Raw genomic sequence first — 25598 nt, 5'->3', positions numbered from 1 at the left:
ATCAAGTGTGTTCAGTTATAAAATGAAAATAAATTGAGTTCCCCACCTCCCACACTTTTATCCTTGCCTCTTGGTTTGAGAAATTGTGATGGTGGAGATCACAACTACACGTATTTTATTTCCAAATCATCAATATGCAATTATCTAAACCAAAATCAGAATGACAAGCTATCCCAACAGGTGCCTCTCACTTGCCTGGCTGGGTAAATACACAGGCCACAACTATTTAATCAGTGTTCTTTGCTTTTTTATCAGTTGGGAATAATAAACATTATCATATATAAATAATTGCCTTTCATATCCTTTGCAAAAGAAATGAAATCTGAAAAACAAACAATAAACTTGTTGTCCACCATTCTTAACCAACGAACCCGATTTCATGAAAACAAATGACAGACAAAGCAGTTCTTTCACTATGACCTTTAATGATGCTGATTATGCACAAACGGTGACAGATGGACAATGATTACAATAATGTGAAACTGACGAGCACCTTTCATGTTTTGCAAACTGTAATATGCTAAGTGATTCACAAATGATGCTGATTTAATGAAATAAACAACAGACATGACTGTGTCAGCTGCCTTACTGGCCTGGAAGAATCAAAACCCAACCTCGGCATAAATCACATCCTCGATATTCCATGCTATTTCTACTGCTTCAATAACACCCTTGAATGGATGAAATTATTGTTATTTTAGAGTAGAATTTGACAATGCGATCACTTAGCAACCACATTTTTAAGCCACTGAACTTACTTTTTGAAAGATCAAATGGAAAATGGTGCCGCGTCAACCAATTCTCAACCACACAATGTGGCTACTCAAAGATTCTGCTTGCAATATTTACTCATGCTGACAATCTTATCAGGGCAAAGAATCAAAATTCTAGATACTGAATTCATCACTGAATTATGTTCGGTCAAATGAATCAAGATGCTACTGATGGAGATTCAAACAGCATGGAAAGTTCAGAATGCACTTAACAATAAACATATATTTACATCTACACATCCTGTTAGATGCAGACTCCTACAATGAACACAGTTGAGAGTTTATACCAAGGAAGCTTTAAACAAAAATAATTAATGTGTCAAAGGAAGATCTCCCATTCAACTTTGTTTAACAAATTCAATGCATGTTAGCCCTTTTCATTAAAAGCAACGTTTAGTGCTTTATCGCCACTTTGAACAGTTTCAGTCATATCACGACGAAATATGTTTGTGAAAAGCGTAAAGTGATGCAGGTCGTAGAGGTTATCCAATCTGTTGAAAACCACAAGCACTGGTATAGTGCCTACAGACCAGGGTTGATTAATCAGGATTAAGCAACTATCAGCAGATGCTGGCAAGGGGAAGGGATGCAGTCATCTACAAAATGTACCAGTATAACAAGCTACCAAAAAAGGTGTGTGAATCCAATTCACTTGATTCCTGACAAAGATATTAGGCCAGACTTTTTTCAAACTTGGTTTATGAATCTGCTAACTCAACATATATTAATACTGGAAAGCAGTCTGTGTCTTATTATCTGACCAGAAATAAGTAAATTTACTGGTATCAATATTAATTATTAAATATAATCAAAACCTGTTGAAAATTTATATTCAAAACACACTGAATTATGAGAGGAAATTCAACAACTTTTTTGAATTTGGAATTTGTTCCCCCCATCATACCAACCTTAATTATTAGGCCAAAAATCCATAAAATATTAAAAGAAGGTGAAATATATTCACATGAAATTAGTACAAGTGGCTCTCCTGCAAAAACTTTAATAAACTTCGTAAAAATTGTGATGGTTTTTCTTTAAATTGACGAGTTTCATCATTTGTCCCCAGAGGAGCTGTTTCTTCCTGAGCCAAAGCCTGCTGTACAGGTAAGATATTAAAGGCATTATCAATACTGACTACATAAATCTTTCAAAAATAACCAGAGGACACAATCTTAACAACAAATGCTATTTTGATTTAATCTCATCGTTGCATTACTCATTTGTTGTCATTGTATAAAAATAATCTATTCGATCTTTGCAAATCATAAAATATTGCACAAATGATTACAAACTACACCTCTTCATGTCAGTGTTTCTTTTCATACAGCCAACTAAATGTCATCAGTCTCCAATCTTCACAGTTGTAAATATTAGCTGTTGCAGTCATGTTCAAAATACCTTCATCGTATTAATTGTACTTGGGCCTCAGGCCTTAATACTGAAATAAAGGATTGATTGACTAAAGGTAGACCAATGTCCATTGAAGTGAAACACCAATGCTCAATTCTGAGTCCCACCATAGGTTATATATTCATTCTTTGTGTGAACAGCAAAATTCCGATGTAACAAAAGGATTTCCTCTTTTATCAAGTCAAGTTGACTGATAGCTCCAGGGAGAAAGTCTACACGTTGAATACTCTTTCGGGGACACAACCTCAGACCCAATACCGTCATAACAATTGTCTCAATTTTCTGATCAGTCAAGTCCAACTAAGTATTGCTGATAAGACTAATTCACAGGGAACATATTTCTTCCGTGTTTATCAGCAGGAACCAGTTCTAGTTCTTACAAAGATGCTTCTGACATGTGAGAGAAATTATTTTTAAGTCATTTCAGATTGGTGGTACTAAACATGACTAAGAACAACCAACATTGTTACATGGCATTATTGATGACCACAATACAATCATTTTCCGATAAAAGTTCACCGGCAACAGTTTTGTCAACACTTTCATCATGAATAGCTCATTGCAATGTTCGCTTCAAAGTGTCTCCACAAACAGTTTCGAAACAAAAGTGCTCTCTTTGTTAAGAAGTAAGTGCAGAAACATTAAAATACCATTTGCCTTATTGACAAAATGGTTCCTTACATTATTCAGAGTCCCATTTACATGTTCCTTACATCAGTCATCCAATTGATGTGACTGTCTATTATGGTAAGAAAGAGAAATACAACAATACCAAGAAAATTCCTGAATAATACAAGCATTAAAGGCACTATACAGTCTATAGACAAACGAAAGAATATATGAACAAGATAATGTACAAGTTGCTTCAACATTTAGATGGGAATGCTTTGTCAGTATGATACCATAGGGTGTCTTGCAGATGAAACTTCTCCTCGCGGTGACATCGTAGATGGTAATGATGTACCTGGGACGATGTCATCCTGGGATGAAATGATACAGCAGCAATACTGATTGTACCATGATAACTGAATCCCACACAATCCATCGGCTAATACAAGAGGGTATCACCCAACGCTACGAATCAGTTTTATTAGCACAGTTTGGATGGCTGTTATTGTTTGTGTGAAGCTACAGCTCCTGTAGACAGATCTTGTCTTGGTAAATGAGTACCGCGATACCCTACTGTATCGTCATACCATTACACCATTACATAGTATCATCTATGCTTGACCAAAACAGTTACTGGATATCAACTTTCTCCTTGTATTTTGTAAATGCGTTTTTTGAGATGACAGTGATAGCAGTTTCTACACACGTAACACCTGCACAAAGCAAAGCTCGAATGCATTGATGCATGTTTCTTGTGCATGAGAGATCTTGACCCGATATGATAAATGCTAAGTTCCCACTGTGAAGTCCCGCTGTTAGCCCTGAGAACAACCGAGGCATGGTCCTCACTGCATGCCAGCAGGCTTCTTACCCCCGTGGAACTCTTCAATACACAAGTGACAGCTCCAATTACCTGCAACAGACACACATACCGGTAAGTAAGTGAGGCTTAACACTGTCTTAAACAGTATTTAATAATAATAATACCATATTCGACGTAGTAATAAGCGCCCAGGGCGCTCTCAGAATTAGAAATAGGGGGCTCTTATTTGAATATTATTTGGGTGAAAAAAAAACAGAGTTGAAAGATAAATTTTGTGGTTTATGCTGACAGCCTGAAATGTTTATATACGACAGATATATTATTCCAGAATTTAATTGCCCATTATTAAGGATGCATATAACAAACAAGTGCGAATATATGGGTCATTCTCAAAAAAAGTGAGTTTTTTAGTCCGAGTTGAATAACAATTAAAATATTTATTTTAGATATGTTTAAACACAAGTGTTTTTTGTAGAACATACCATGGTGTCTGAAAGTTAAGTTTTAGTATTTCTCATTAGGTATTTTATTTTATTTAAAACTGCTTAATTGCGGTTAAATTGAGCTGAAGGGTGTGTCCGTAACCCTATGTTTGCACATCAACATTGTTTAATGTTGCTAAAAATAAAAAATATTATGTAAATAATGTTTATATATTGTACAATACCTTTCTAACTCATGATATAAAATTATCTTTTGAAGATACACTCTTTTATTTATATTGGTTTTTGGTAAGAAACACTTGTACATAAAAAAGTGTCTGTCCTGTTACCAAGATGGATCAAAACTGAAAAATAAATAATCCTTCAAGATTCCCATAATTCAAAATAACAGAAATACAGCTTACTTCCTGTACTATCATGGCAGCAGTGTCCTTCAAGTGAGAGAAGACCTTGGATAATTCTGCTTGACAGGGAAGTTTATTCCTATCATGAATACTCTTTTCTTATGTCTGTGCTGTTACTGCTCATTTTTGCCAAAACAAATATTTTTTTCTAAAACCATTTTTTCAGAATATTAGAAAATATGAACTGTTCACAATGCCATGTGGTCTCAACATTTCATGGGAGGTCTCATTAAAAAAGCCTGTAATTAATGTCAATTTGTCTATGCTGTTACTGTCTGTGCTGTTACCTTCAAACATGTAACAGGACAGACATTCCGTGGTAACAGCACAGACTTATCATCATCTTAAACTGTCTTTCCTTGTTTAACCAATCAATAATATAATTACCATAATCACTCAAATAATTCCTTTTGAAATAACACAGACATTCAAAAGGCTATAGTTGTACAAATCTTTCAAGCTGAATAAAAACAAGTTGCTCAAGACTTAAAAGTAACAGCAGAGACAAATATTGGTAACAGCACAGACATTTGGTCAGCTTTATCTAACTATTCTTGTCCAATCACTCAATATTCAAATTTTATGAAACATTAAGACATATGTTTTGAAATTTATCGCAGTTTAGAAGAAAACATATACATAAAAAATAGACTACTTTGTTGAAGATAGTTATCTGATGAAAAAGTAACAGCCCAGACATTCCGTGGTAACAGCACAGACTTATCATCACCTTAAACTGTCTTTCCTAGTATAACCAATCAATAATATAATTACCATATTAACACAAATAATTCTTTTGAAATAACACAGGCATTCAAGAGGCTATGGCTGAACAAATCTTCTAAGCTAAATAAAAAAAATTGGTTAAGACTTAAAAGTAACAGCACAGACATTTGGTCATCTTTATCTAACGTTTCTTATCCAATCACTAAATATTCTAATTTTATGAAACATTAAGAGATATGTTTTCAAATTTATCACAGTTTAGAAGAAAACATATATACATAAAAAAATAGACTACTTTGTTGAAGATAGTTATCTGATGAAAAAACAACAGAAGGGTGGAGAAGACAGGTGGTGTGGTGGAGAAGGGTGAGGTTGAGAAAAAGGTGGAGAGGACAGGTGGTGTGGTGGAGAAGGGTGAGGTTGTGAAAAGTGTGGAGAGGACAGGTGGTGTGGTGGAGAAGGGTGAGGTTGAGAAAAGTGTGGAGAGGACAGGTGGTGTGGTGGAGAAGGGTGAGGTTGTGAAAAGTGTGGAGAGGACAGGTGGTGTGGTGGAGAAGGGTGAGGTTGAGAAAAGTGTGGAGAGGACAGGTGGTGTGGTGGAGAAGGGTGAGGTTGAGAAAAGTGTGGAGAGGACAGGTGGTGTGGTGGAGAAGGGTGAGGTTGAGAAAAGTGTGGAGAAGACAGGTGGTGTGGTGGAGAAGGGTGAGGTTGAGAAAAGTGAGAGTGACATTTTACTATCCGTTCCAGATGATACAGAAGAGTGTCTTGGAAAATGTGTGGTTGTGTTATATGATGGTTTTCCATATCCTGGATACATAGATGTTTCTACCTATGATATATATGTGGAATGCATGCACAAGCCTGGCAAAAAAATAGGATCAAAAATGATTCTTTTGGCCAAGACTCCTGCTGGACAAATGCTGGTACAAGCACGAGGACATTATTACCATCATTCCTGAACGAAAGGAGATTGAAGGCACTGCTTCCCACTTCAGTGTTGAAAACATTTACTGGGAAGCTATTACAGATATGATAAAACAGAAACAATAAACAACCTGTGGTTTCTGGGTGAATGAAAGGCACCATTTAATTCTGGCACTAATCAAATAATCATAGATACAAGTGAATTGTACTTTTAAGGAAACTATAATTCACCTTTTCAGACCGTTTATTTGAGTATTTGCGAATACAATTGCAAAAGAATACAGCTTCAAAAGGAAATCTTCTGACAAGTTTTTTTTCTCCAGATTATGTTGATGTTTGACATATATAAAGTTGGTTATTGTGTTGCTGCTTCATGACAAAAACTGTCACATGACTATTTTGTGTAAGTTTAAATCAATTTAAATTCTTTGTAATTCTAGGGATTAACCCAAAATGCAAAAGTTATTGTCTTTGGCGTTACTTCCGTCTGTGCTGTTACCTACCAGTATCCTACATTCAGATTACATAGAAGAACATTCAGTTAATAACATCCATATGATCAGATACTGTTAAACACATGAATTAAGCAAAACATTTTCTTATTTGTCAGAGTTCTAAACTTTGAACTTCTGAACAGGATAGTTGACTGCAAACATAAGTTTGTCCGTCCTGTTACTTTCAATTGTCCGTCCTGTTACCGACCGGTTTCTATAGTTCAGATTACATACAAGAATATTCAGTTAATTACACCTTATATGTTCAGGTGTAATCAATTGCACATACTTTTTTCGTATTTGTCAGATATTTCAAAATCTTGAAACTCCTGAATATTATAGTTATCTGTAATCAAAGCCAGTTGTCTGTCCTGTTACTACGTTGTCTGTCCTGTTACCAGCACTTAAAATAGAAATATACTGATTATTTATTTTTATTTTTCAGAAGAACATATTTGAATTCAAACATATATCATCTAATGAAGTATATGTGTCAAATATAAGATGCAATAATCAGGGTATGTTTGTCATATTGGATTTGAATGAATTCAAATGTTTTCATTTGACTCAAATGCTGGACAAATCTGTCCATAAAATAATGTATCCAATCTCTTTTTAATTGTACTCATTGAAATATTAAACAATACATTTAAAAACAAGAACTGACATGATTTGTGTTGAACTTTGAAAAATATTGTTACAGAAAATATAATTGTTAAAATGGTAACAGGACAGACATATTTTTCCTATTCAGTGTTAATTAATTATCATAATTAGGACATCATTGATTATTAAGGTGTCATTTTGCTTAACATTATTATTCAGAAGTTACTTTGTGTACTGAGTCAATAAAAAAGGAATTTTACAAAAGACAATTTTGATGTTTTTGCTTAGTTGAAATTCTGACATTTTTTGAGAATGACCCATATACGTCTTGTGTAGATTGAACAATCGGAAGGGGTGCTGATTGGGATCGTTCACTTGTCAAAATATTAGCAAATATTGCCATGGGCGCTTATTAGAGTGGGGCGCTTATTATGTTGAATACGGTAATAATAATAATCATCCATTTATATGGCACAGTACTCCATGCAAAAGCATGCTCTAAGCACTTAGACATTAAATGGATCAGTGTGAAATCAACAATCATTCTCAGCTCCCTTGGGAGTATACAACCTAAGACGCCTGTTAGGCGCTAGAAGGTTAACAACCACACTGCCATCTCATCCTACCGGGTACCCATTCACTGCTCGGTGAACAGAGGCACATTTGCACAATAATAATAATATAGTGCTCACAGGCGCTTTTATATTATTACTACCAGTCACTGGATCAGTGTGCAGTAGACTTTCATTCTCTTCTCCCTAGAGATCATACACTGAAAACTTATCCTGCCTGCAAAGGCTATTTCTGGTGTCCCCCGCCGTGATATTGCTGGAATATTGCTAAAAGCGGCGTAAAACCATACTCACTCCCTGTAGTGTATTCTGTATACGTACCCTCTGGAGGTTCAGTGAGAGGTGGTGTGAGACAGTACATGTGGTAGCCTCGGTCACAGTCGTCACAAAATAACAACTGATCCTGAAATGAATATAAACCAATCAAGGGGCAAAGTCAACAGTTTTCAATCTTTAAAATTCTCACAGGATTAATTTTAAGAAATAGATATAAACTGTTCACACTATGAACTCACATCCATATTTCAGACACCTTAATCATGTTAATGTCATGAAAGAAATGTATCTTTAAATTTCCTTTTGATATCTAAATTGAAACCAAATATTTAGTTTCATAGCTTCAAAGATAACTCCTCCGTAAACATGAGTTATCTCCCCTGCACTATTTAACAAGGGGTGAAAACAGGCTTAAATGCTAACATTGTATTAATCATTTTTATACATTTCCTAAGCAATGTAAACATTGATGTAAACCAGCGTTTTATGCAACTCACAAATGTGCAGCCAGTACGCAAAAATAATTTGAGATTGGACACAGAAAAAGAATATACTGCATCCCAAGGGACACAGTAATATTCTTTGTACTTACAGCACATTAGAATCTGACAGCTATTGGTGTCTTATTTCATCATCAATCATGACCACTGTCCACATTAATTCATTCCAGGTTTTAAAGTAAATATCCAAACCATTTCACTACTTCTTAGGGCCCTCATATTGACTGATGGTGTTCTTTAATTTCTTTTGAGTTGTAAAGTATAAAGGTTGGAATCTTAAATCATCAAAATAACACAGAGCCTGTATCTGAGAACCGAGCAGCTACATCTCTTACATCGTTATCGGAGGTCCCACACAGTCCACATGACTTGCACTCAATACACTGCCAGGGGTACTTCTTCACTGATATGATCATGTTGGCTGTGAACTGGAGACATGTTGGGTGACCTACACACAAACATACAGATGGTCACATAGGGAAGGCTACACTGTCTCCTAGAATAGTCCCCAAATAGAACCAAGGTTCATATTGGCATAACAAACCTGAAAACTACATGAGATATAAACTGTAAAATTAAATACCATGAACATTCAAATGTTGTTACTCATGGTCCAGTCTGATAATGCATATTATGCTTGGGTAAATCACTATGTGTCAACCGGATGAAGGAGGAACGCCTGAAGGGATATATGGCACCTCAGATGATTAGGCCACCCGCCACTGCCAATGAAAGCAAAGTGACCAATGACAATATTCCATCTCAAAGGTCATTCACATTTCTCCTGGAGACAGGGACTGATAACCCATAGAAATTACCGGTTCAATTTTACTTATAGATACCTGCAATATACCCTAGACCAGAAATGCTGACAGGCCTAAGTTCACATCAATATATTACTTATTTGAAGAATCCTGCTGTCAGATACACAACTAATTATTTCAACTAAAACGATTGTGTAGAGGGTCATGAATTGGCTGTGGCCAAGTGCATAAGAGTCTGAGTAAGTTGACTTAAAGATTATTTCACTCCAATAGCAATGTGTTTGCATATGTCTGTGTGTATGTGGCTCGATACCATGCGGCAGTTAGCATGGATACACCTCTCAGACCAGAATACAGACTCCAAGCTGATCAGTCCTTGTTCTATACCCTTAATGCTGAGCTCCAGGCAGGGTAACAACAAGTACCATATTTTGACATCTTTTAATATGACGCGGCCAGGGATTGAACCTACAACCTTCCACACAGACGCTCTATCAACTAGACCACGGAGACGGCTGAATAAGACAATTGAAATGTGCATGGCTAGAAAGTCTGTGTCACCTGAACGGCCACAATCGCTGCAAGACACCAGCTCCTCGGGTAGTTTGGTCTTCCTGTTGTCTGCAGCATCTCCCAAGCAGAAGTCACAATAGTTATTAGCAGTTGCCTTCCCATCAGCATTTTTACCTGTAACACATCACACAGCCCAAGTCAGTCCAACATGGCAGCTACAGCATGACCAGCACAGAGGACAGCTTCAAGAACATGTTGACAGTCTGCACCCAACATCACAAAGACTTAAAGCTACGACTAGCTTAATTATTTGGACATGTGAACAGTCGTAGCAATAAGGTCACTTTATGAAATTGGGACCCAGGTACCATCTGCCTGCTATCAAGGGGGTTAAATATATTAGGATTAACATAGCACTTTACTTTAGTTGAATACTGATTTATTATTAACACTTTGTCACATAAAGAAATTAAATCAAATCTTTGATCCAAACAATATTTCATTTTTCCTTTCTTAAATCTTACTGCTGACAAGAATATCCATATTTTCAAAATAAATAAAACTATATCAATATTAATGAAGAATCACTATCAGCAATAGATTGTCCTGTCCTACATAATTACTAACTAAAGCTATCTAAATAGAAAAGAATGTTCATGATTGTATTAAACAAAAAAATCAAATTCAAATCTCATTCATTCTAAAACAGAACCGCCAAGTGTTAAACCCAACTACACTATACAGACAAAAGGGTGTTGTCCCTAAGTTGCCCAGGACGACAGTTCGTCCTCACGCTAACAAAGTAACAAAGGCTGTTGATATCAGGGCTAGAGGACCTATTACCACAGAGGTTGAATATAACTCATAATACCCTCTCACGATCTACTGAGTGAAGAAAAGTCCACACCATGTTACATTAATGAAAGTAGGCACTTTGATATCAACACTGAACACATACAGAAAAACATCAAATATATTTTGGTAAATAAAACAATTAAAAAAAGGAAATATACACAGATTATGCAAGAGTTAGCAGGACTTCTAAATCTACATTTTAGTCTAGATCTATGTATGAAGACCATGTTATAGTTATGACTAAGACAGTTAAAAATTGGTGACAGCGGAACATGTTTATGAATGTCAAAATATGACTTTTTCTTCTTGAGCTCATTTTTTGGGTAGCATAGATCATTCTGGAAAATCATGTATATTCAACTTTTAGAACTAAGATGCAAAATTTGCAAACTACGTTTAATCAGACAATCAAGCATTTCAAATTAATCACAATAAAGAAATCATACAACTAGCTAAACTTTAAGCAGTGGGCAAATCAAAAGCTTATATTCTTGGCGTATTCAGCAAATTCTGACAAACAGCCACAAAAATTCAGGAGAGTCCATCAGCCAGTCGGCATGTAACCCACCAAAAAATTAGCAAAAATAAGATCACACATTTAATCACCAGGTGATGTTAGGAGCAAAAAATGGATGAATGATCCAATCGAAAAAAAAAGTTGCCCTTTAGAAACTATACACACACTGTACATCCCATTCAGAAGTCCATGAAGAGGCTATAAGTGGGGGAAGTTAAGTGTGACGGTGAGCTCGCATAGACCCACCTGAAACGGAGAAAAAGTTACTTAGAGGAGAGATTAGTCGCTGGGATCCAAAACCATAATATCAGAGAGACAGATATGTCACCAACCCTTGCGTCTGTCTTGGGGGGTGAGGAGGGATATGGAGGGGGTGGGGCCAGCATGCACATTCTTGACAATTCTACCAGCATTTGGGTGGGAGAAGCAGACATGGTTGAGACTTGCGCTGCAGTGGGCTTGAGTGCGAATCGGACTAACCACAACATGCTGCAGTGCTAGGACATGCAAATCTATTACACCAACATTTACAGTCTAACCTCTAGTAAGGCATGTATATTCACATCGTGGCTACTGATCGTTGTCACAAAAGTAGGAGGATTGTGGAAAGATTCTTATTAGTTTACCATCAGATTAATATGGGTCTTACAGTAACTTGTACAATTGTCTTCCTTTGGTCCAAATACTGACAGTTGTCCCCCTTATGGTAACTTATGAACAAAAGGTACATCTTGGCAACAATTTCCATCTTTTCTTCCATCAATGATATAGAATTTTCAAAGAATAAAAACAAGGAAAACATAAATGTCTTCAACCTGCAACTCCCCAAGACAATAGGCAACCTCCAAATCCCAGATTTCCATTCATCCTTAATCTGTGCTATTGTCTACTTTTTTTTTCAAATTCTATAGAACCAAATAGAATGGTAAAACAGGGCAAAATGACTTCAAATTCAGCAGATTTCATTAAATGAAACTTGGTGTGGAGTCTTCTTCACAGAAGAATCTGCAATCAACAATTTTCAGGTAATTAATTGAATAATTACACTTGAACATATTACTGAATGCAATGATAAACAACAATCACTTGGGATTAGAGAAATACTTAACAATGGAAGCCCAGCAGATATCAACGTAGCCAAAAGTGGACAGATAACTGAAGCCTGTAAAGACTAAATGACATCCCTCATAACAACATTGCACAGTAATTCTCAAGTTGACTAAACCTATTTGAAATCATAACCTACGTGGACAGGAAAATTAATAGTTTGGAGTTTGTTTTCTTCAAAATTTGAGGCATCTTAATATACAGTTTCTTCAAACTGCTGCTTTAATCTTTCCATAATCCTAAAACAATTAAGACCACAATGACTACGCTACAAGCAAAGCTGTCACAGCAAGGGTGTTTTCCTTCTTCGACCAGTAGTTGGAAATTTCAGATATTTTTGTGACTGTATGTTCAGAATTACGTGACTTCTATGTGAAAGGCAATATTTTCAATCTATACCTGACACAATACCATGGCAACTGAACCATAACATCCCACCATGCATCATGCATACATTACCACAACACTGTTGCACACATTGCCATACATGTGATAGATCCAAAATGTGTGATTACATGTTCGGACAAGAGACATGTTGTTAGAGCAGGTACCAGAATTGGAAAAGTTGCTGAGGAATGACATGGTTTCACAGATTGCCTGCAAAGATTGGAGATCGGAGATTGGAATGACAAAGCTAAACCTGATTTGGGCTCACTTTGAAATGTGTGTGTCTGAAATACATCTGGTTGTACCCACGTGGGATTGAAACCTGGGTCTTCAGCATGGCAAGCAAATGCTCTAACCACTCAGCTATCCCACTCCCCTTCTCCACTTGGTGAGAGTCATCATCAGTGACAGGAATGAAACACCACACATGGGAAACACACATAGGAAGGTTACTGATATATTAGGTCCTCCATATAGGGGGTTAGGGGCTTGTTAGACACATAACGAGGGAGACACGAGGTACAGTGCTAGGCAGCTCTCAAACATGGTAGGAAGGTTTCAAATTAGGTTGGGAAACTTAAACATAAGGGGCCTTCTATTGTGTTAAAAGGGACTTATCAAACATGGTATGGAAAACGAAAACATGGTGAAGGGAACTCTGGGTCTGGACCAGATAATCAGGTGAGTGACACCACAAGCATCGATCTACGCAATTGGGATACAATGACATGCATCAACCAAGTCAGGGAGCATGACTATGCGATCCCGTTAGTCGTCTCTTACGACAAGCATAATTGCCTGTTACAGCAAGCATGGGGTGCTGAAGACTTTTTGTGAGGCCATTTCAAACAGAGTATGGTCATTCCATCATGGAAAAGATATTTCTGCTTGGTAAGGACTTTTGAAATATGGTAGAGAAAGTAGATACATGGCACAAGGTAGATTTCAAGTTTGGTAAGGACTGGGGAAGGGGAATCAAACTGTAACATTCAAAACATCGGGGGAGAAACTTCCGAAGCATGGTCATGAGATGGCTTAGAGCTGGTCCCAAACAAATCATACTAGAACAGTTCAGGCAAGTTACTTCACAACTAGAGAATGTCAGACGGGAGGGGTCAACAGTTACATAGGGTCACCCCAAGACATCATGGGTGGCAACTACAGTTATATGCATCTTCAAATATTCTTGGATCATGAGGTAGGTAAACAGATAAAGTCAAGGGCCGTGTTCTACAAAGCTATCTTAGCGCTAACACGATCATAACTCCCACACTTTAACACTGAATTACGACAATTGTAGAGCTAAGGTCGCTTTGAGGAACAGGCACCTGGTTAGGGTTATGATGCATTAGAATGAATACAGTGAGATGCTAGCATACACCAGGACAAATCTGGATACCAGTCTCCATCTTTGAATGATTTCTAACATTGACGTAATTCAACATTACTAAACATCTATTGGTGTTCAGATTCTAAAATCGTGAGGTGAAGAATCTGTAACAGTCCTAAGTGCAAGAATGAACTACCTATCTATAACATCATAAGCAACACACTTAGGTCGTTATTTCACATTTTCGATCCATCACATGTATGTGCAAATATTTTTTTAACACAAATATCAACACAACACAATACATTTCATATGATCATATTTCACCACTATTTTCTCAATTGAATTCGGCATTTACACAATTGTAACCTTAATACATTGTAGTCTATATTGTCCACATGTGTTATTAAAATCTACAACATGAATACCCCAAGAATGGTGAAATGTGCTATCATATTGTAACAGTCTCTAAATGCTACCAGAATGCATGTATACTGCCAAGTGCAAGGGACTGACTTACATATAAGCAAGATAGACAACATCTATTTTCCAGATGCCAAGCTGGCAAAATATCCATCTAAAATAATACAGGGGTCAACAAAACAAAATTTGAAAAATACTAAAAATAACAAAAAAATCTACAAATTATCAGCTTGTAATCAAAATTGACATGCATTATGACCTACAGTGGTTACAAAAGATGTAGAAATGATTTCAACATTTTGAGATATGGTAACCATGGTAACGCGAAAGGTGGTTTGTGTAAGCGGATTGCACACTCACACTTGCTACCATTGGAACGAGTCTGAGGTTTTGGAGATTGTGTGTTGCAGTCTTCGTCGATCATGCCATTGTGGAAGTGTGTGTAGTGGTAAGCCAGACCAGGCCGTGTCTTGTAGCGGGCACCGCATGCTGTAGAGGGTAGAGAAAATATTCAATTACAGACTCAGGGCAAGCCTACATAGTCTTGCCCAAGGGAGCAGAGTTTCACTTGAACAGTATTTCTGTTTACTCACAGCATGTTAGCTTAATGCGGAAAGAATCCCCAAAGAAGATATTTGCCACTTTGGGGATACAAAATCTTCAGTACATTCATGGTAGCTGACAAACCAAGAATCATAATCAGTGGGAATGTGGGATCTGAACCAATGATGAACATTGGGTTTGGGTGAGCTTTAGTAAAAAGTATTCAGTATACATATACAGACACACACAGTAATGGTTTAGTATCCGCTATTAATTAACTTGTTACCCAGGTACATTCTGGAAGTGTACTCACCTTCACAAACATAAGGTTTATCTTTTTCTTCTGGCATCAAATCTTTGTCTACATTCTTCCTCCTTCCTCGTCCTGGACCCTGCATCAGGAAATATGACAAACTTAGCCCACAATTAGCCTGAACAAAACCCACACTTAGCTGTAGAAACAAGCTCCTAACTACAGGATAGCTCCATAAAAGCTAATACTTTTCAAGCTAGAAACTGTCCTCGTTTAAATTCTGTGTTTGTCTAACGGTGAGAGGTATTGAAGAGCTCTTAAAATTTCATATTTTTTTTTCAGGGGTGTCTTTACATGTTATCACTATTCAGTCTAGTCAAAATTTCAAGATTTGCATAAAATGAAACGTTCAACGGTAGTCGAAAATGTTCACGCTACAAGACATGAGGCAGAAAATGTGAGTCGTTGACAAAGGATAAAATAACACATGGACATAATCTCCATGTATGATCATATTATTTTTGTAAGCAATTACCTTTTTCTTCTTCTTCTTGATCGTATCTTCATAATCACTGATATCTGACTGATCATCAACCATCTCCCCAGCATCTGGAGGATCACTGAGCATGTCAAAGTCTTCAAACCACCGGTCCTGGGACTCGGCCTTCTGTTCCAAGACATCCTCATCCTCTTTGCCCCTGTGGGCAGGGTTCTCCACCGCACTTATTTGATGCATGTCTGAAATATGTAGAAACATCATCAAATGTGTTTTGGATACTGACCTTTATCGGCATCAAGTCACTATTCTCATCATGTAACTAAAGCTAGTCGATGAGTGAGTGAGTTGGGTTAATCTCCGCTTTGAACAGTATTCCAGTTATATCACGGCATGTTGGCTTCACGTGGGAGGAAAGCCTGAAGTGATGCAGGTCTTAGATTATTATCACTTTGGTGAAACCCACGAGCATGGTATGGTGCTGACAAACCTAGAAACATGATCGGGGCGAACTTGGATTTGAAACTGCGACAATCGGTTTCTGACATGCCCAAGGGACGCAACTCTGCATGCTCGACGACTGGACAACCAGTGCCCTGAGCTAGTTGATGGAGTGAAAGCAGGTCTAAGGAAGTGACGACAAGTTGAAATAATAACCTGCATGAGTCAGAGACTCCAATAGTAAGACAAGAAGCCAACTTGTAGCTTTATGTCTGCATGCATTACCAAGTACAAATTCAGTCTGTGCCAAAAACTTTGAGCCTACTAGACCAAACTTGTCTAGTAGTCATTTTCATCAAAGTCGATTTAGTGTTATCAACATGATCATTGTTATGATGTGGACTATCATGAGCTGAGCTTGCTGGACTGAACAGATTTTTACTAAAACTCAGGCTTCAGAGTAGTGTCATAGACAATACATTTCATAAACTCAGCTTTCAGATTAGTGTCATAGACTACATTTTTCCTCAACTCAGGCTTCAGACTAGTGTCATAGACTACACATTTCCAAACCTTTGAATTGTCTATATCCTATAAGGCATTAAATTATTGGTCCTCATATACCGGTAATGAAATATTGTTGCCAATAAGACCCTTATATGTTAGTTGGTCAAAGCAATCCTGGACATGATAGAGATTAGGATATTGTACCCCTTCTCTTAAACCATGTTACCACATACTTCTGCTTGTCGTATCTCATTTAACATGTTTAACAAATGATACACACTTTTTTGTCCTAAGTTGAATGCAGTGGGATAATGTTACTTTCATCTGTGTTTTACACTGATATGTGTTTGTGCATTGCCTGAAAGCTGAACTAAGGTATTCATACTGTCAGTATAAATGTCTGAACATTGACTGCAGTACACTACGGTTATAATTAACTCAAAGGGACAGGTGATTTAAGTTTGTTATAACCGAAGTTTGTTACAAGCATATATACAGCAAATTTACGGGACAAAAAAAAGAGTTTGTTATATCTGCCAGTTCGCTACAAGCATGTTCCTTATAAACATAGTTTATTGTAACTAATAGATTTGTCATATTTATATAAAGCAGCCTTATCAATTTTATGTATTTGAAAGTAACATGATTGTGTTTTGAGAGCCTTGATTATTTTTTAAATATTTTTACCTAAGCATCCCATGATCCCCAAAATTCTTAATTATTAAAATTTGGGTTATGACAAGGACTCCTTGACTTTCAGCCTTAAGTTTCCAACACTAAATATATAGGTACAAGTGACAAGTCCAAGTAGAATCCACATCAAAATGATCAATAACAACTTCAATTCACTTTAAAATGGGTAACAGTGAACAGAGATGGAATAACACTGTCCATTTGGAGGCATTTGATCTAGATGTCGATCTTCATCAGTGTCGACAAATGAATTAGTGAGTACAGTTTTATATCGCGTTTAGCTCTATTCCAGCAACATCACAGGGACATCTGAAATGGGCTTCATACATTGTACCCATGTGGGGAATCAAACCTGGGTCTTCGACAAGCGAACGCTTTAACCACTACGCTACCCCACCGCCTTTCATTTATCAACAAGTGAATGGTTGATAAGTGAGTGAGTGAACATGGTTAATAAGTCGGTGAACATGGTGAAGTGAGTGAGTGAGTGAGTATGGTGAAGTGAGTGAATTGTGCTTAACATTGTAGACAGCATCATCAGCGATATTTCAGCCATAACAGTATTACAACAGTTGGAAATCAAGTGTGGGTTGGGCCATCCAGTGACTATAGACTGCATGATCAACGGGTATTATGACATTATCCCCATTATAAGTCAGCTAGTCACATTAGCTGATTGGGTCATATTCCGCCTCTGAATCAACACAACGCTCACTTTTCAATGGCAACGAAAACAGGTTAATCATGTAGATTAGGTATGTGCATTACTGTGCCTCTATGTTACATAGATCAGCTTTTTAATCATAACTGTACTGTTAGATACTAATCAAGAATATCATCAGTACATTATATTCCCTATCACACATGTAACAAAACAAATTCATGAACATAATGAAGATAAAGCCAACCTTTTTTTATTACTTGGATCGCGGACTTATTTTGGTTGACTGCTGTTGGTAGGATGAAAACATCAAAATAAAACGGGGGAAAACAGTATTTTACAAAAATTGCATTTACACTGTTTACTGAACAAGACAAGATATAATGCAAACAAAAACGATAGTATTCTTTCATACAGAGACTTTTAAGCAGCTTCTTATTTATTTATACTGGTAACATGAATCACAAACAAATCTCACTGTACAAAATCTGGGTTTTCTTTCCCTTACATTTTTCTTAAAAGAAACAATCACAGAATGGGCAATGTCAAATTGCAAACATAAGAATTGGATAATTGGATAATACTGGGATGGTTGCCCAACACCATGCATTCATGATATCATTACTTTTCTCCTATACAAGTAAGGCATGATAAGGCCAACCAAGAGAATTTGGTTAGTCCATTTACTTTCAATACGGTCACTCATTTTGTAGAGTTTTATGTAGTGTCAAAATAGCCAGTGGGTGAGTGGACCTCAATTTATTCTTGAATACTCATGAATATTATGGAAGTCCTTACCTGCTTCCCCCATCTCAATGTCCCCTGCACGAGCTAGACGAACCTCAGCAGCAAAGAATGAGCGTTTTTTCTTTTTCCATCGTTTGGCAGGATATGAGTATATTTGACCATATACATTCCCTGGAAATAATCACAAGCAGAATGCACACATCCCCGCAGCAAAGAAACAGAATTTTATTTCATAAGTCATGCCATAGTTGTAATAGTAACCCCTGTCAATTTGTACATTCATCGTGTTTATTGATAACATTTTGAAATGTGACACAGTGCTCCATTCATCATTGTTATCGTCATATGTATCCCCTTCGCTTTGGATGTTGCAACAAACTTAAATGCCTGGCGCTTACTGGGTCATGACTCAAAACTAAATGGTGAGAGTGAATGATGCCTTTTGCTGTATTCAGCACTATTCCAGCAATATCATAACGAACAATAAATAACGGTCTAAATCGAACCTGGGCCAGCCAGTTGATGGCAAGAGCAATAATCAAGTGTCGACCACCCTATTTTCATTTGTCAGTTCTTGGGTTTAGATAAGCAAAGGATACAGGAATCTATACTATTACTATGCATACTGCTCCTGAATGTGTTTCAACATGCAAGAGCTTAATGACTACCTGGTTGTCTGTTCATATAAGGGTGCCACAGGTTGCTGTGGTTCTGTGCCATGCCTGTCTGTGAATCAAGGAATGGTAATCTCATTTTGCGCTCCATGGCCATACGTGTGTTGAAACTTGCTGTTTGTTCCAGGGCTTCCTTGTACAACTGTGTACTTCCCATACTGAAATGAATAATCCATCAACAGCTTGAAACAACCTGTTTCTTTGATATGTTGATAGTCCAAAAAGAGTTGACACTTAATATCATGCATATGAACATGGTGGAAACGTCGTCATACATGTTTCTATCTTCAACAATATGAAAAAAATGTTCACAACTTGTCAAGTATTTGTTTCTTTAATCTTTTTCTAATTTAATAAACAAAATGGAGAAACAAAATATGTTTCCAACAAAATATTGATCAATATTTAAGAATAAAATTATCAAGATGATTAAAACTAGTTCCCTAACATCATGCTGCAGTGTACTCGGGACTATTCATCACACTATCAGGCACAATGTATTTTAATTATGTCAATTCCAAAAGAAAAGTTAATATAAAAGAATAATTCTACAGATAAATCGCTAAAATTCTTTTGTGGTAAAATGTCCCGTACATGCGACACAATAGGCGGAGGCTATTTTTCACTATTTGGAGCCTCAGCAAGTCTACATAAATTGTGGCTGGCGTCACCCAATCTTCATAATTTAGCAAAATGCGTCTGCATCCAGTGTTTTCGGTGATATCATTGCTACAGTGGCATTACTAACTAAATACTTCATATATAATTGGTAAAAAACGACATCTAGATATACTGCAACGTTAAACATCACAGAAAACTGATTTTGGAATAAACAAACACTCTTGAGCAAACATTTGCGAGCAGACATGGCAGACACGACAGGAGACGGTCACCTAAAAGGACATTTGATGGACAAATACAACCAGAAATCGCTGTATTTTCACACACACCTTTTCTGTATGATATTATTAACCTTACACGCGATTCCAAAACATAATTGCAGATTACAGAAAAGGATAAAATAGAAATATGTACCTTTTTTTGTACACCGATACATCTACTGCCGCCATTTTGGACTCTTTGTGTTAGCTGTGCTCACGAAGTAAGAGTTATCCGCCCTTTGTTGGACATACATTAAATTTTCTGAAGACAATAAAGTAACATTTCTAAGCATCATGTATGTTATATATTAGCTCTTCACAGCGTGTCTACTTGTTTTCAAATGCATAAAGTTGAAAGGGTTGTTATAAAAGACGTTGACTTCCAAAGACAGCTTGTCGTTCTCATACATGCATGTCTCTCTCATATAGCCCACAGCAAATAAAACAATTACCCCATTCCATCCTTATGCACTAACTTATCAGCTGTAGTAACCTATACGCTTGTCCTTTTGACCTCTAGGAAATTAAGAGACTTAAGGGTTCGTCGAGGGTTCCGGATATTAATTAACTAAGCTTATACATAAATTAACTTTATTTCGAAACTATATGGTAGTATATGCCCATGTTAAATTTAAAGGGGCACTGATCTAACGCAATTCCCCGGGACTGGTTGTTGCCTTTGTAATTGTTTTTTCCCAGTGAGTACCCGGATGTAGAGCAGAAATCTAGACTAGCTCGCGACCTCTGTTGCGCCATTCGTAAGCGCATTAGTCACTTTTATGGATACCGGTAGTAATAAGAGCGTATGGTCACATTGATCAACAAAATGAAATACAGTTTTCGAGATAATAAGGAAATGTAGGCATCTTTGTGGGTAGCATCGGTAATGGTGACGAAGTTTTGATAGCAAGTCACTTGCTTTGTAATTTTGCGATTTTCGTTTACACTATTTTGACTTGCAACACAAAGTAAATATTTCATCTGAGCATTGCCTTTTTATAGTGTGTATATTTTTTTACTGTCAAAATGTGTAACATATTTATTAAACGTATAAATATTCAGTTATTTTACAATGTGACTGAAAAACATTTCCATCTGTATTATTATGATAACGAATTCCAAACATTTTGATGTTTAATGTCATCACCAAGAGACTGAAAATGTTACGTTGAAAAGTACATTTCTATGTTGTTTGGATTCTAATCCTACATATTAATCTGTTGTGATGTTTGTAGGCCCTTTTGATCGTCTTAATCAATCTGGACAGATTTTTTTAGTCAAAATGACTGAAATATTTACACATTTTATAAATTGCCTGAGAGAATCACATTTTACAAATTGACGGTAATCTATACACGCTTACAAAGGAAATGACCTGTGAAAACAACGTCTATCGCGCATTGAAGAATTTCCAACCAAGACGTAGAGAAACAAGAACGAATCGGTTCAAATGAAGGAAAAAAAATGCAAATAACATAATTACAACTTACCAAATTTATGTGTATAAATAGGCAGCTTCCTTGTTCGAGGAATGTATCCGTGAATATCCACACAAAGGAATAATGTCCCACTCATCTGCAGCTATACAAAATAACTTATTCGATGTCACGTGTCTCTGTAACTATCAAATATTCTAAAAGATATATATCGTTTCGGGATATTATAACCAGTGTTAGTTTCTCAACTGATCACTTGGATTGTTTCAGGTGTTTCACATAGGTGTCAAGTCTCAAGGGTTGGCTGAGAAAGGCCACGTGACAACTATTTTCATTACGTCCACGGTTCCTAAAAAATCCACTGAGTTTGATAACAATGAGCAACCAATCAACGTATTATCAGTTAACCCTTTGAACAAAGTATGTTGTTTTTACATCGGCACTTCACGCCCTGATATGAGTGTATTCCCTTTGTTTTAGTAAACCTAGACATGTAAACACTCGCTTTTGACATATCCACTGTGCAAGATGACAGTGATTAATCAATCAACGTATTTTCTGTTAATCCTTTGATGACTAGGAACGATCCGTTGATTTACCTAAAAAAGTAAATCAACTGATCATTCATCTCTTGCTGGTCTGCCACGTGCATATTACATAACGCACATTTCACCTCACTTCAAACCTGGATTTAGATTGAATAATTACCCCAGACACAATAAATGCCAAATGAGAACCTTTGTCAGGTAATCTAAGTGGTGCTACCACTAATTGTACCTGTAATAAATTCATTAACTGAGCATCAAGTGAATGACGACAAATACACAAGTGTAGGGTTATACGAGAAAACGTGGATGACAACAAGGGAGTAGTAAACGTATTATCGACGCAATCCGAAATCCGAAAATGCTTTCACTGCATAGATACTTTTTTTTAGTATTAAACTTTAACCATCTGGGGTATTTCCAAATGACGACTTCCGATGAGCTCCGCCGTTCTTTTTGTCTGTTTGTTTAGGCTGAAGAAATTAATTAACATGCGCCCTTTGTCGAATCTTTATCGATCACATTTAACCAATCAGTGTTTATTCAAAAATGCGTAAAACAAATATTGCCTCCAGCCTCCAAGTTTATTTAGCTGTCCTTGCAGACGGTAGCCCAGTCTCTGGTCACGCTCAGTTGCGTTGCGTATCATCCGGGTACTCACGGGGGAAAAAACAATAACAAAGGCAACAACCAGTCCGGGGAATGGCGTTAGATCAGTGCCCCTTTAACACATCTAGAGTACAAACAGATTAAATATAAGCATATATGGCTAAAACATGCACAGTCCCGGAATATTTCTAGGCATTAATTCGCTGCGCAGGAATGCGTTCCTTAGTCTTTCCAGGATCTGATGTTCGTGAGTTTTAATCCCATATTCGCCCTTTAGGGCTGCGACAGGTAACTCGGGTCCGATGGCTACTGAGTAGGACCCGGGTTAATCACGTGATATATGGTTTAAAATAATGACAAAAATTATCTAGAACTCTATGGTTACACTATTAATTACTAATGTTTGCATTCCTTCTGACTTTATATGTTTGATAAGTAAAACTTCAGTCAACTTCAGTTAATGCATGATCAGATCGTTTTTATTCGTGTAACTAAATACATTTTGCCAGGGCTACGGTCAAACTATTCCGAGACGGACATTTGGGCATATCTCTTGAGACCTACCGTGGGTACCCGGGTAGGGTCGGGTAATAGGGGTGTGGGTTCCCGGGTAGTAAATTTCGACTCGTTCCAGCCCTATCGTCCATGCCCGTGCTCGTACGTGTCACCAAAGCTGCAAATGTCTGACCTGCTCTACCACTAGAGTGAGTGAGTGAGTTAAATTTTACATCGCATCGGCAATATTTCAGCCATATAGCGATGAACAAGTTAGGCATTTATATTATATATTAAAAGCTGTCATCGAAGGACAGTACAACAACCAGCAATATATCACAGATTATAATTTTAAAACTAGTTTTAGAGCAATAAAATAATCAGATACAATACAAACGATACAATATAAAAACGGGCTGTAGATCGCCAGCAACCATAGTTAGGCCACCATACTAGGGACCATGGGGACTTACGGTACTTCTGCTACCTACATGGTACCCCAGCAGGATTTACACCATCCCTCTGGCCACTGGCGATTATCAGACAGATTAGCCAAAGAGTTAAAATCAACAAAAATACTACGATTAAAAGCACAGAGAAAGGAAATGATACCTTGAATGATACTGGACTTACGTACCGTCCCAGGGGGACAATTGTTTTACGATACTTCAACCCCCTGTGAAGATACGGCCACCAACAATCTCAGTTATTATTTCATTCCACCAAATTAAAATTCATTTACTTTATACTATACATATTATTATCAAAATTTATCTAGTAATTCTATTTCTTTTAAAAAACCGATGATTAAATGAGCACTGATTTGATTAAAAAGATCCTTTATAGATGACACTTTGAAATATTTATCCCTTGTGATGGAAAAATCAATACAGTCAAGCAGGACATGCTTGACAGTGATTCTTTCATCACAAGGGATACAAAATGGAGGATCCTCACCTTTCAATAAAAATTCATTTGTATACCTGCTATGGCCAATACGACATCGTCGTATTATGACCTCTACCACTAGACCGCGGAGGCGATCTATATATCATTGACATGCAACAGGGCCAGTAAAGGCGCGTTTGCTTAGTTTTATGTTAATGGATTGAATACAATGTCAAAATACCGAATTAATAAAAATAACAATTTGCCTGCACGCACTCACACACTCACATCCGATTATGTTGTTATGTATATTAATATATTTACATTTATATTTTAAAAGTACTATGCACAAACACATTTTATGGTCGCATTGCTCAGATCCCCTTGGGTTAAACCTGGCTTTGCCGTGACTGCATGCTCTGAAGCGTGTTCATTGACTAACATAGCTGTGGAGCATCGCTAATATCCGTAATTCTTGGACATGAACCTGTGCTGGCCGTAAGAGTCGATTAAAACGGATCATGGGGTCCTGCTCGGTGCCTTGATTGATAGCGCACAAACCCATGCTACAAATAATACAGTTTGAGATGAGCCAAACCACACCACATCTACCCCCATCCAACAATCTCTCAATCCCACACCCACCCTCATTCAACAACCCCTCGATCCTACCTTCCACCAAGCTCAGTATCCCCCCCGCACCCCACCCCACCTCTACCCGAACCCAACAACCTCCACCCCACCCCACCCTCTACCAAGCAACCACTGGACCCCCCTCCACCCCACCCAACCTCTACCCACACCCAACAACCTCCACCCAACCCCACCTCTACCAAGCAACCACTGGACCCCCCTCCACCCCACCCCACCTCTACCCAGCAACATCTTGAGTATTAGTCTCAATTTGACCTGGAACCAAGGGTAAGGGGACACACCTCCGCCTAAAAGAATTGTAATCGGGACCTATGTCCCCTTACTCTCTCCACCAGAAGTGTTAATTATCGATTTATTTGCAAACATATATCACATGACATGGGCATGCGCGGCAGCTGTTCTTTGTTTTAAACAGGAGATTGAAAACAACATGACAGCAAAGGTTTCTGAGCCTTGACCATGCTTCAGATATTTTCAAGATTACATTTTTGTGAGCTTTCCTTACACATTTGGCTACTTTCGGTTTCGTATGAACACTATGTTTGACAAAGGAAACCAATTAACACAAATACATATTGGACCGGAGAGAGAAACTCTGAGCTTATGCGGAAGACATTCA

The 25598-nt window shown here is 37.3% G+C and overlaps 1 protein-coding gene across 2 annotated transcripts; it reads right to left on the bottom strand.

The window, feature by feature from the left end:
• Positions 1-425: 425 nt before the first annotated feature.
• Positions 426-20550, bottom strand: LOC139468415 (zinc finger protein ubi-d4-like). Of its 2 annotated transcripts, XM_071250368.1 has the most exons (11): positions 20507-20550; positions 19466-19629; positions 18849-18968; positions 18298-18339; positions 15788-15990; positions 15313-15391; positions 14817-14945; positions 9886-10011; positions 8896-9008; positions 8106-8187; positions 426-3705 (listed from the first exon to the last, which is right to left on the bottom strand). In XM_071250368.1, exons 1-11 carry the CDS (start codon positions 20539-20541, stop codon positions 3638-3640), a joined length of 1161 nt encoding a protein of 386 aa, XP_071106469.1. In that variant the 5' UTR covers positions 20542-20550; the 3' UTR covers positions 426-3637. The 2 variants fall into 2 exon arrangements, with proteins under 2 accessions (XP_071106469.1, XP_071106470.1); XM_071250369.1 differs by lacking the exon at positions 18298-18339.
• Positions 20551-25598: the final 5048 nt, after the last annotated feature.

Source organism: Haliotis cracherodii, unplaced genomic scaffold (assembly GCF_022045235.1).
Source record: "Haliotis cracherodii isolate W230 unplaced genomic scaffold, xgHalCrac1.p SCAF_2, whole genome shotgun sequence".
In the NCBI taxonomy this organism is placed as follows: Eukaryota; Metazoa; Mollusca; class Gastropoda; order Lepetellida; family Haliotidae; genus Haliotis; species Haliotis cracherodii.
Note: the sequence above shows the minus strand (reverse complement) of the source record. Positions and strands in the feature narration are given on the sequence as shown.

Bases quoted from the DNA above. Each gene is read 5' to 3' on its own strand.
- LOC139468415 (XM_071250368.1), bottom strand. From the start codon at position 20,541: ATGGCGGCAGTAGATGTATCGGTGTACAAAAAAAG. The intron at 15,991-18,297 runs GTTGGCTTTATC...TACATATTTCAG, and splicing joins GATCCAAGTAATAAAAAAAG to ACATGCATCAAATAAGTGCG. The intron at 9,009-9,885 runs GTGACACAGACT...GTTTGTGTGTAG, and splicing joins CAGCGATTGTGGCCGTTCAG to GTCACCCAACATGTCTCCAG.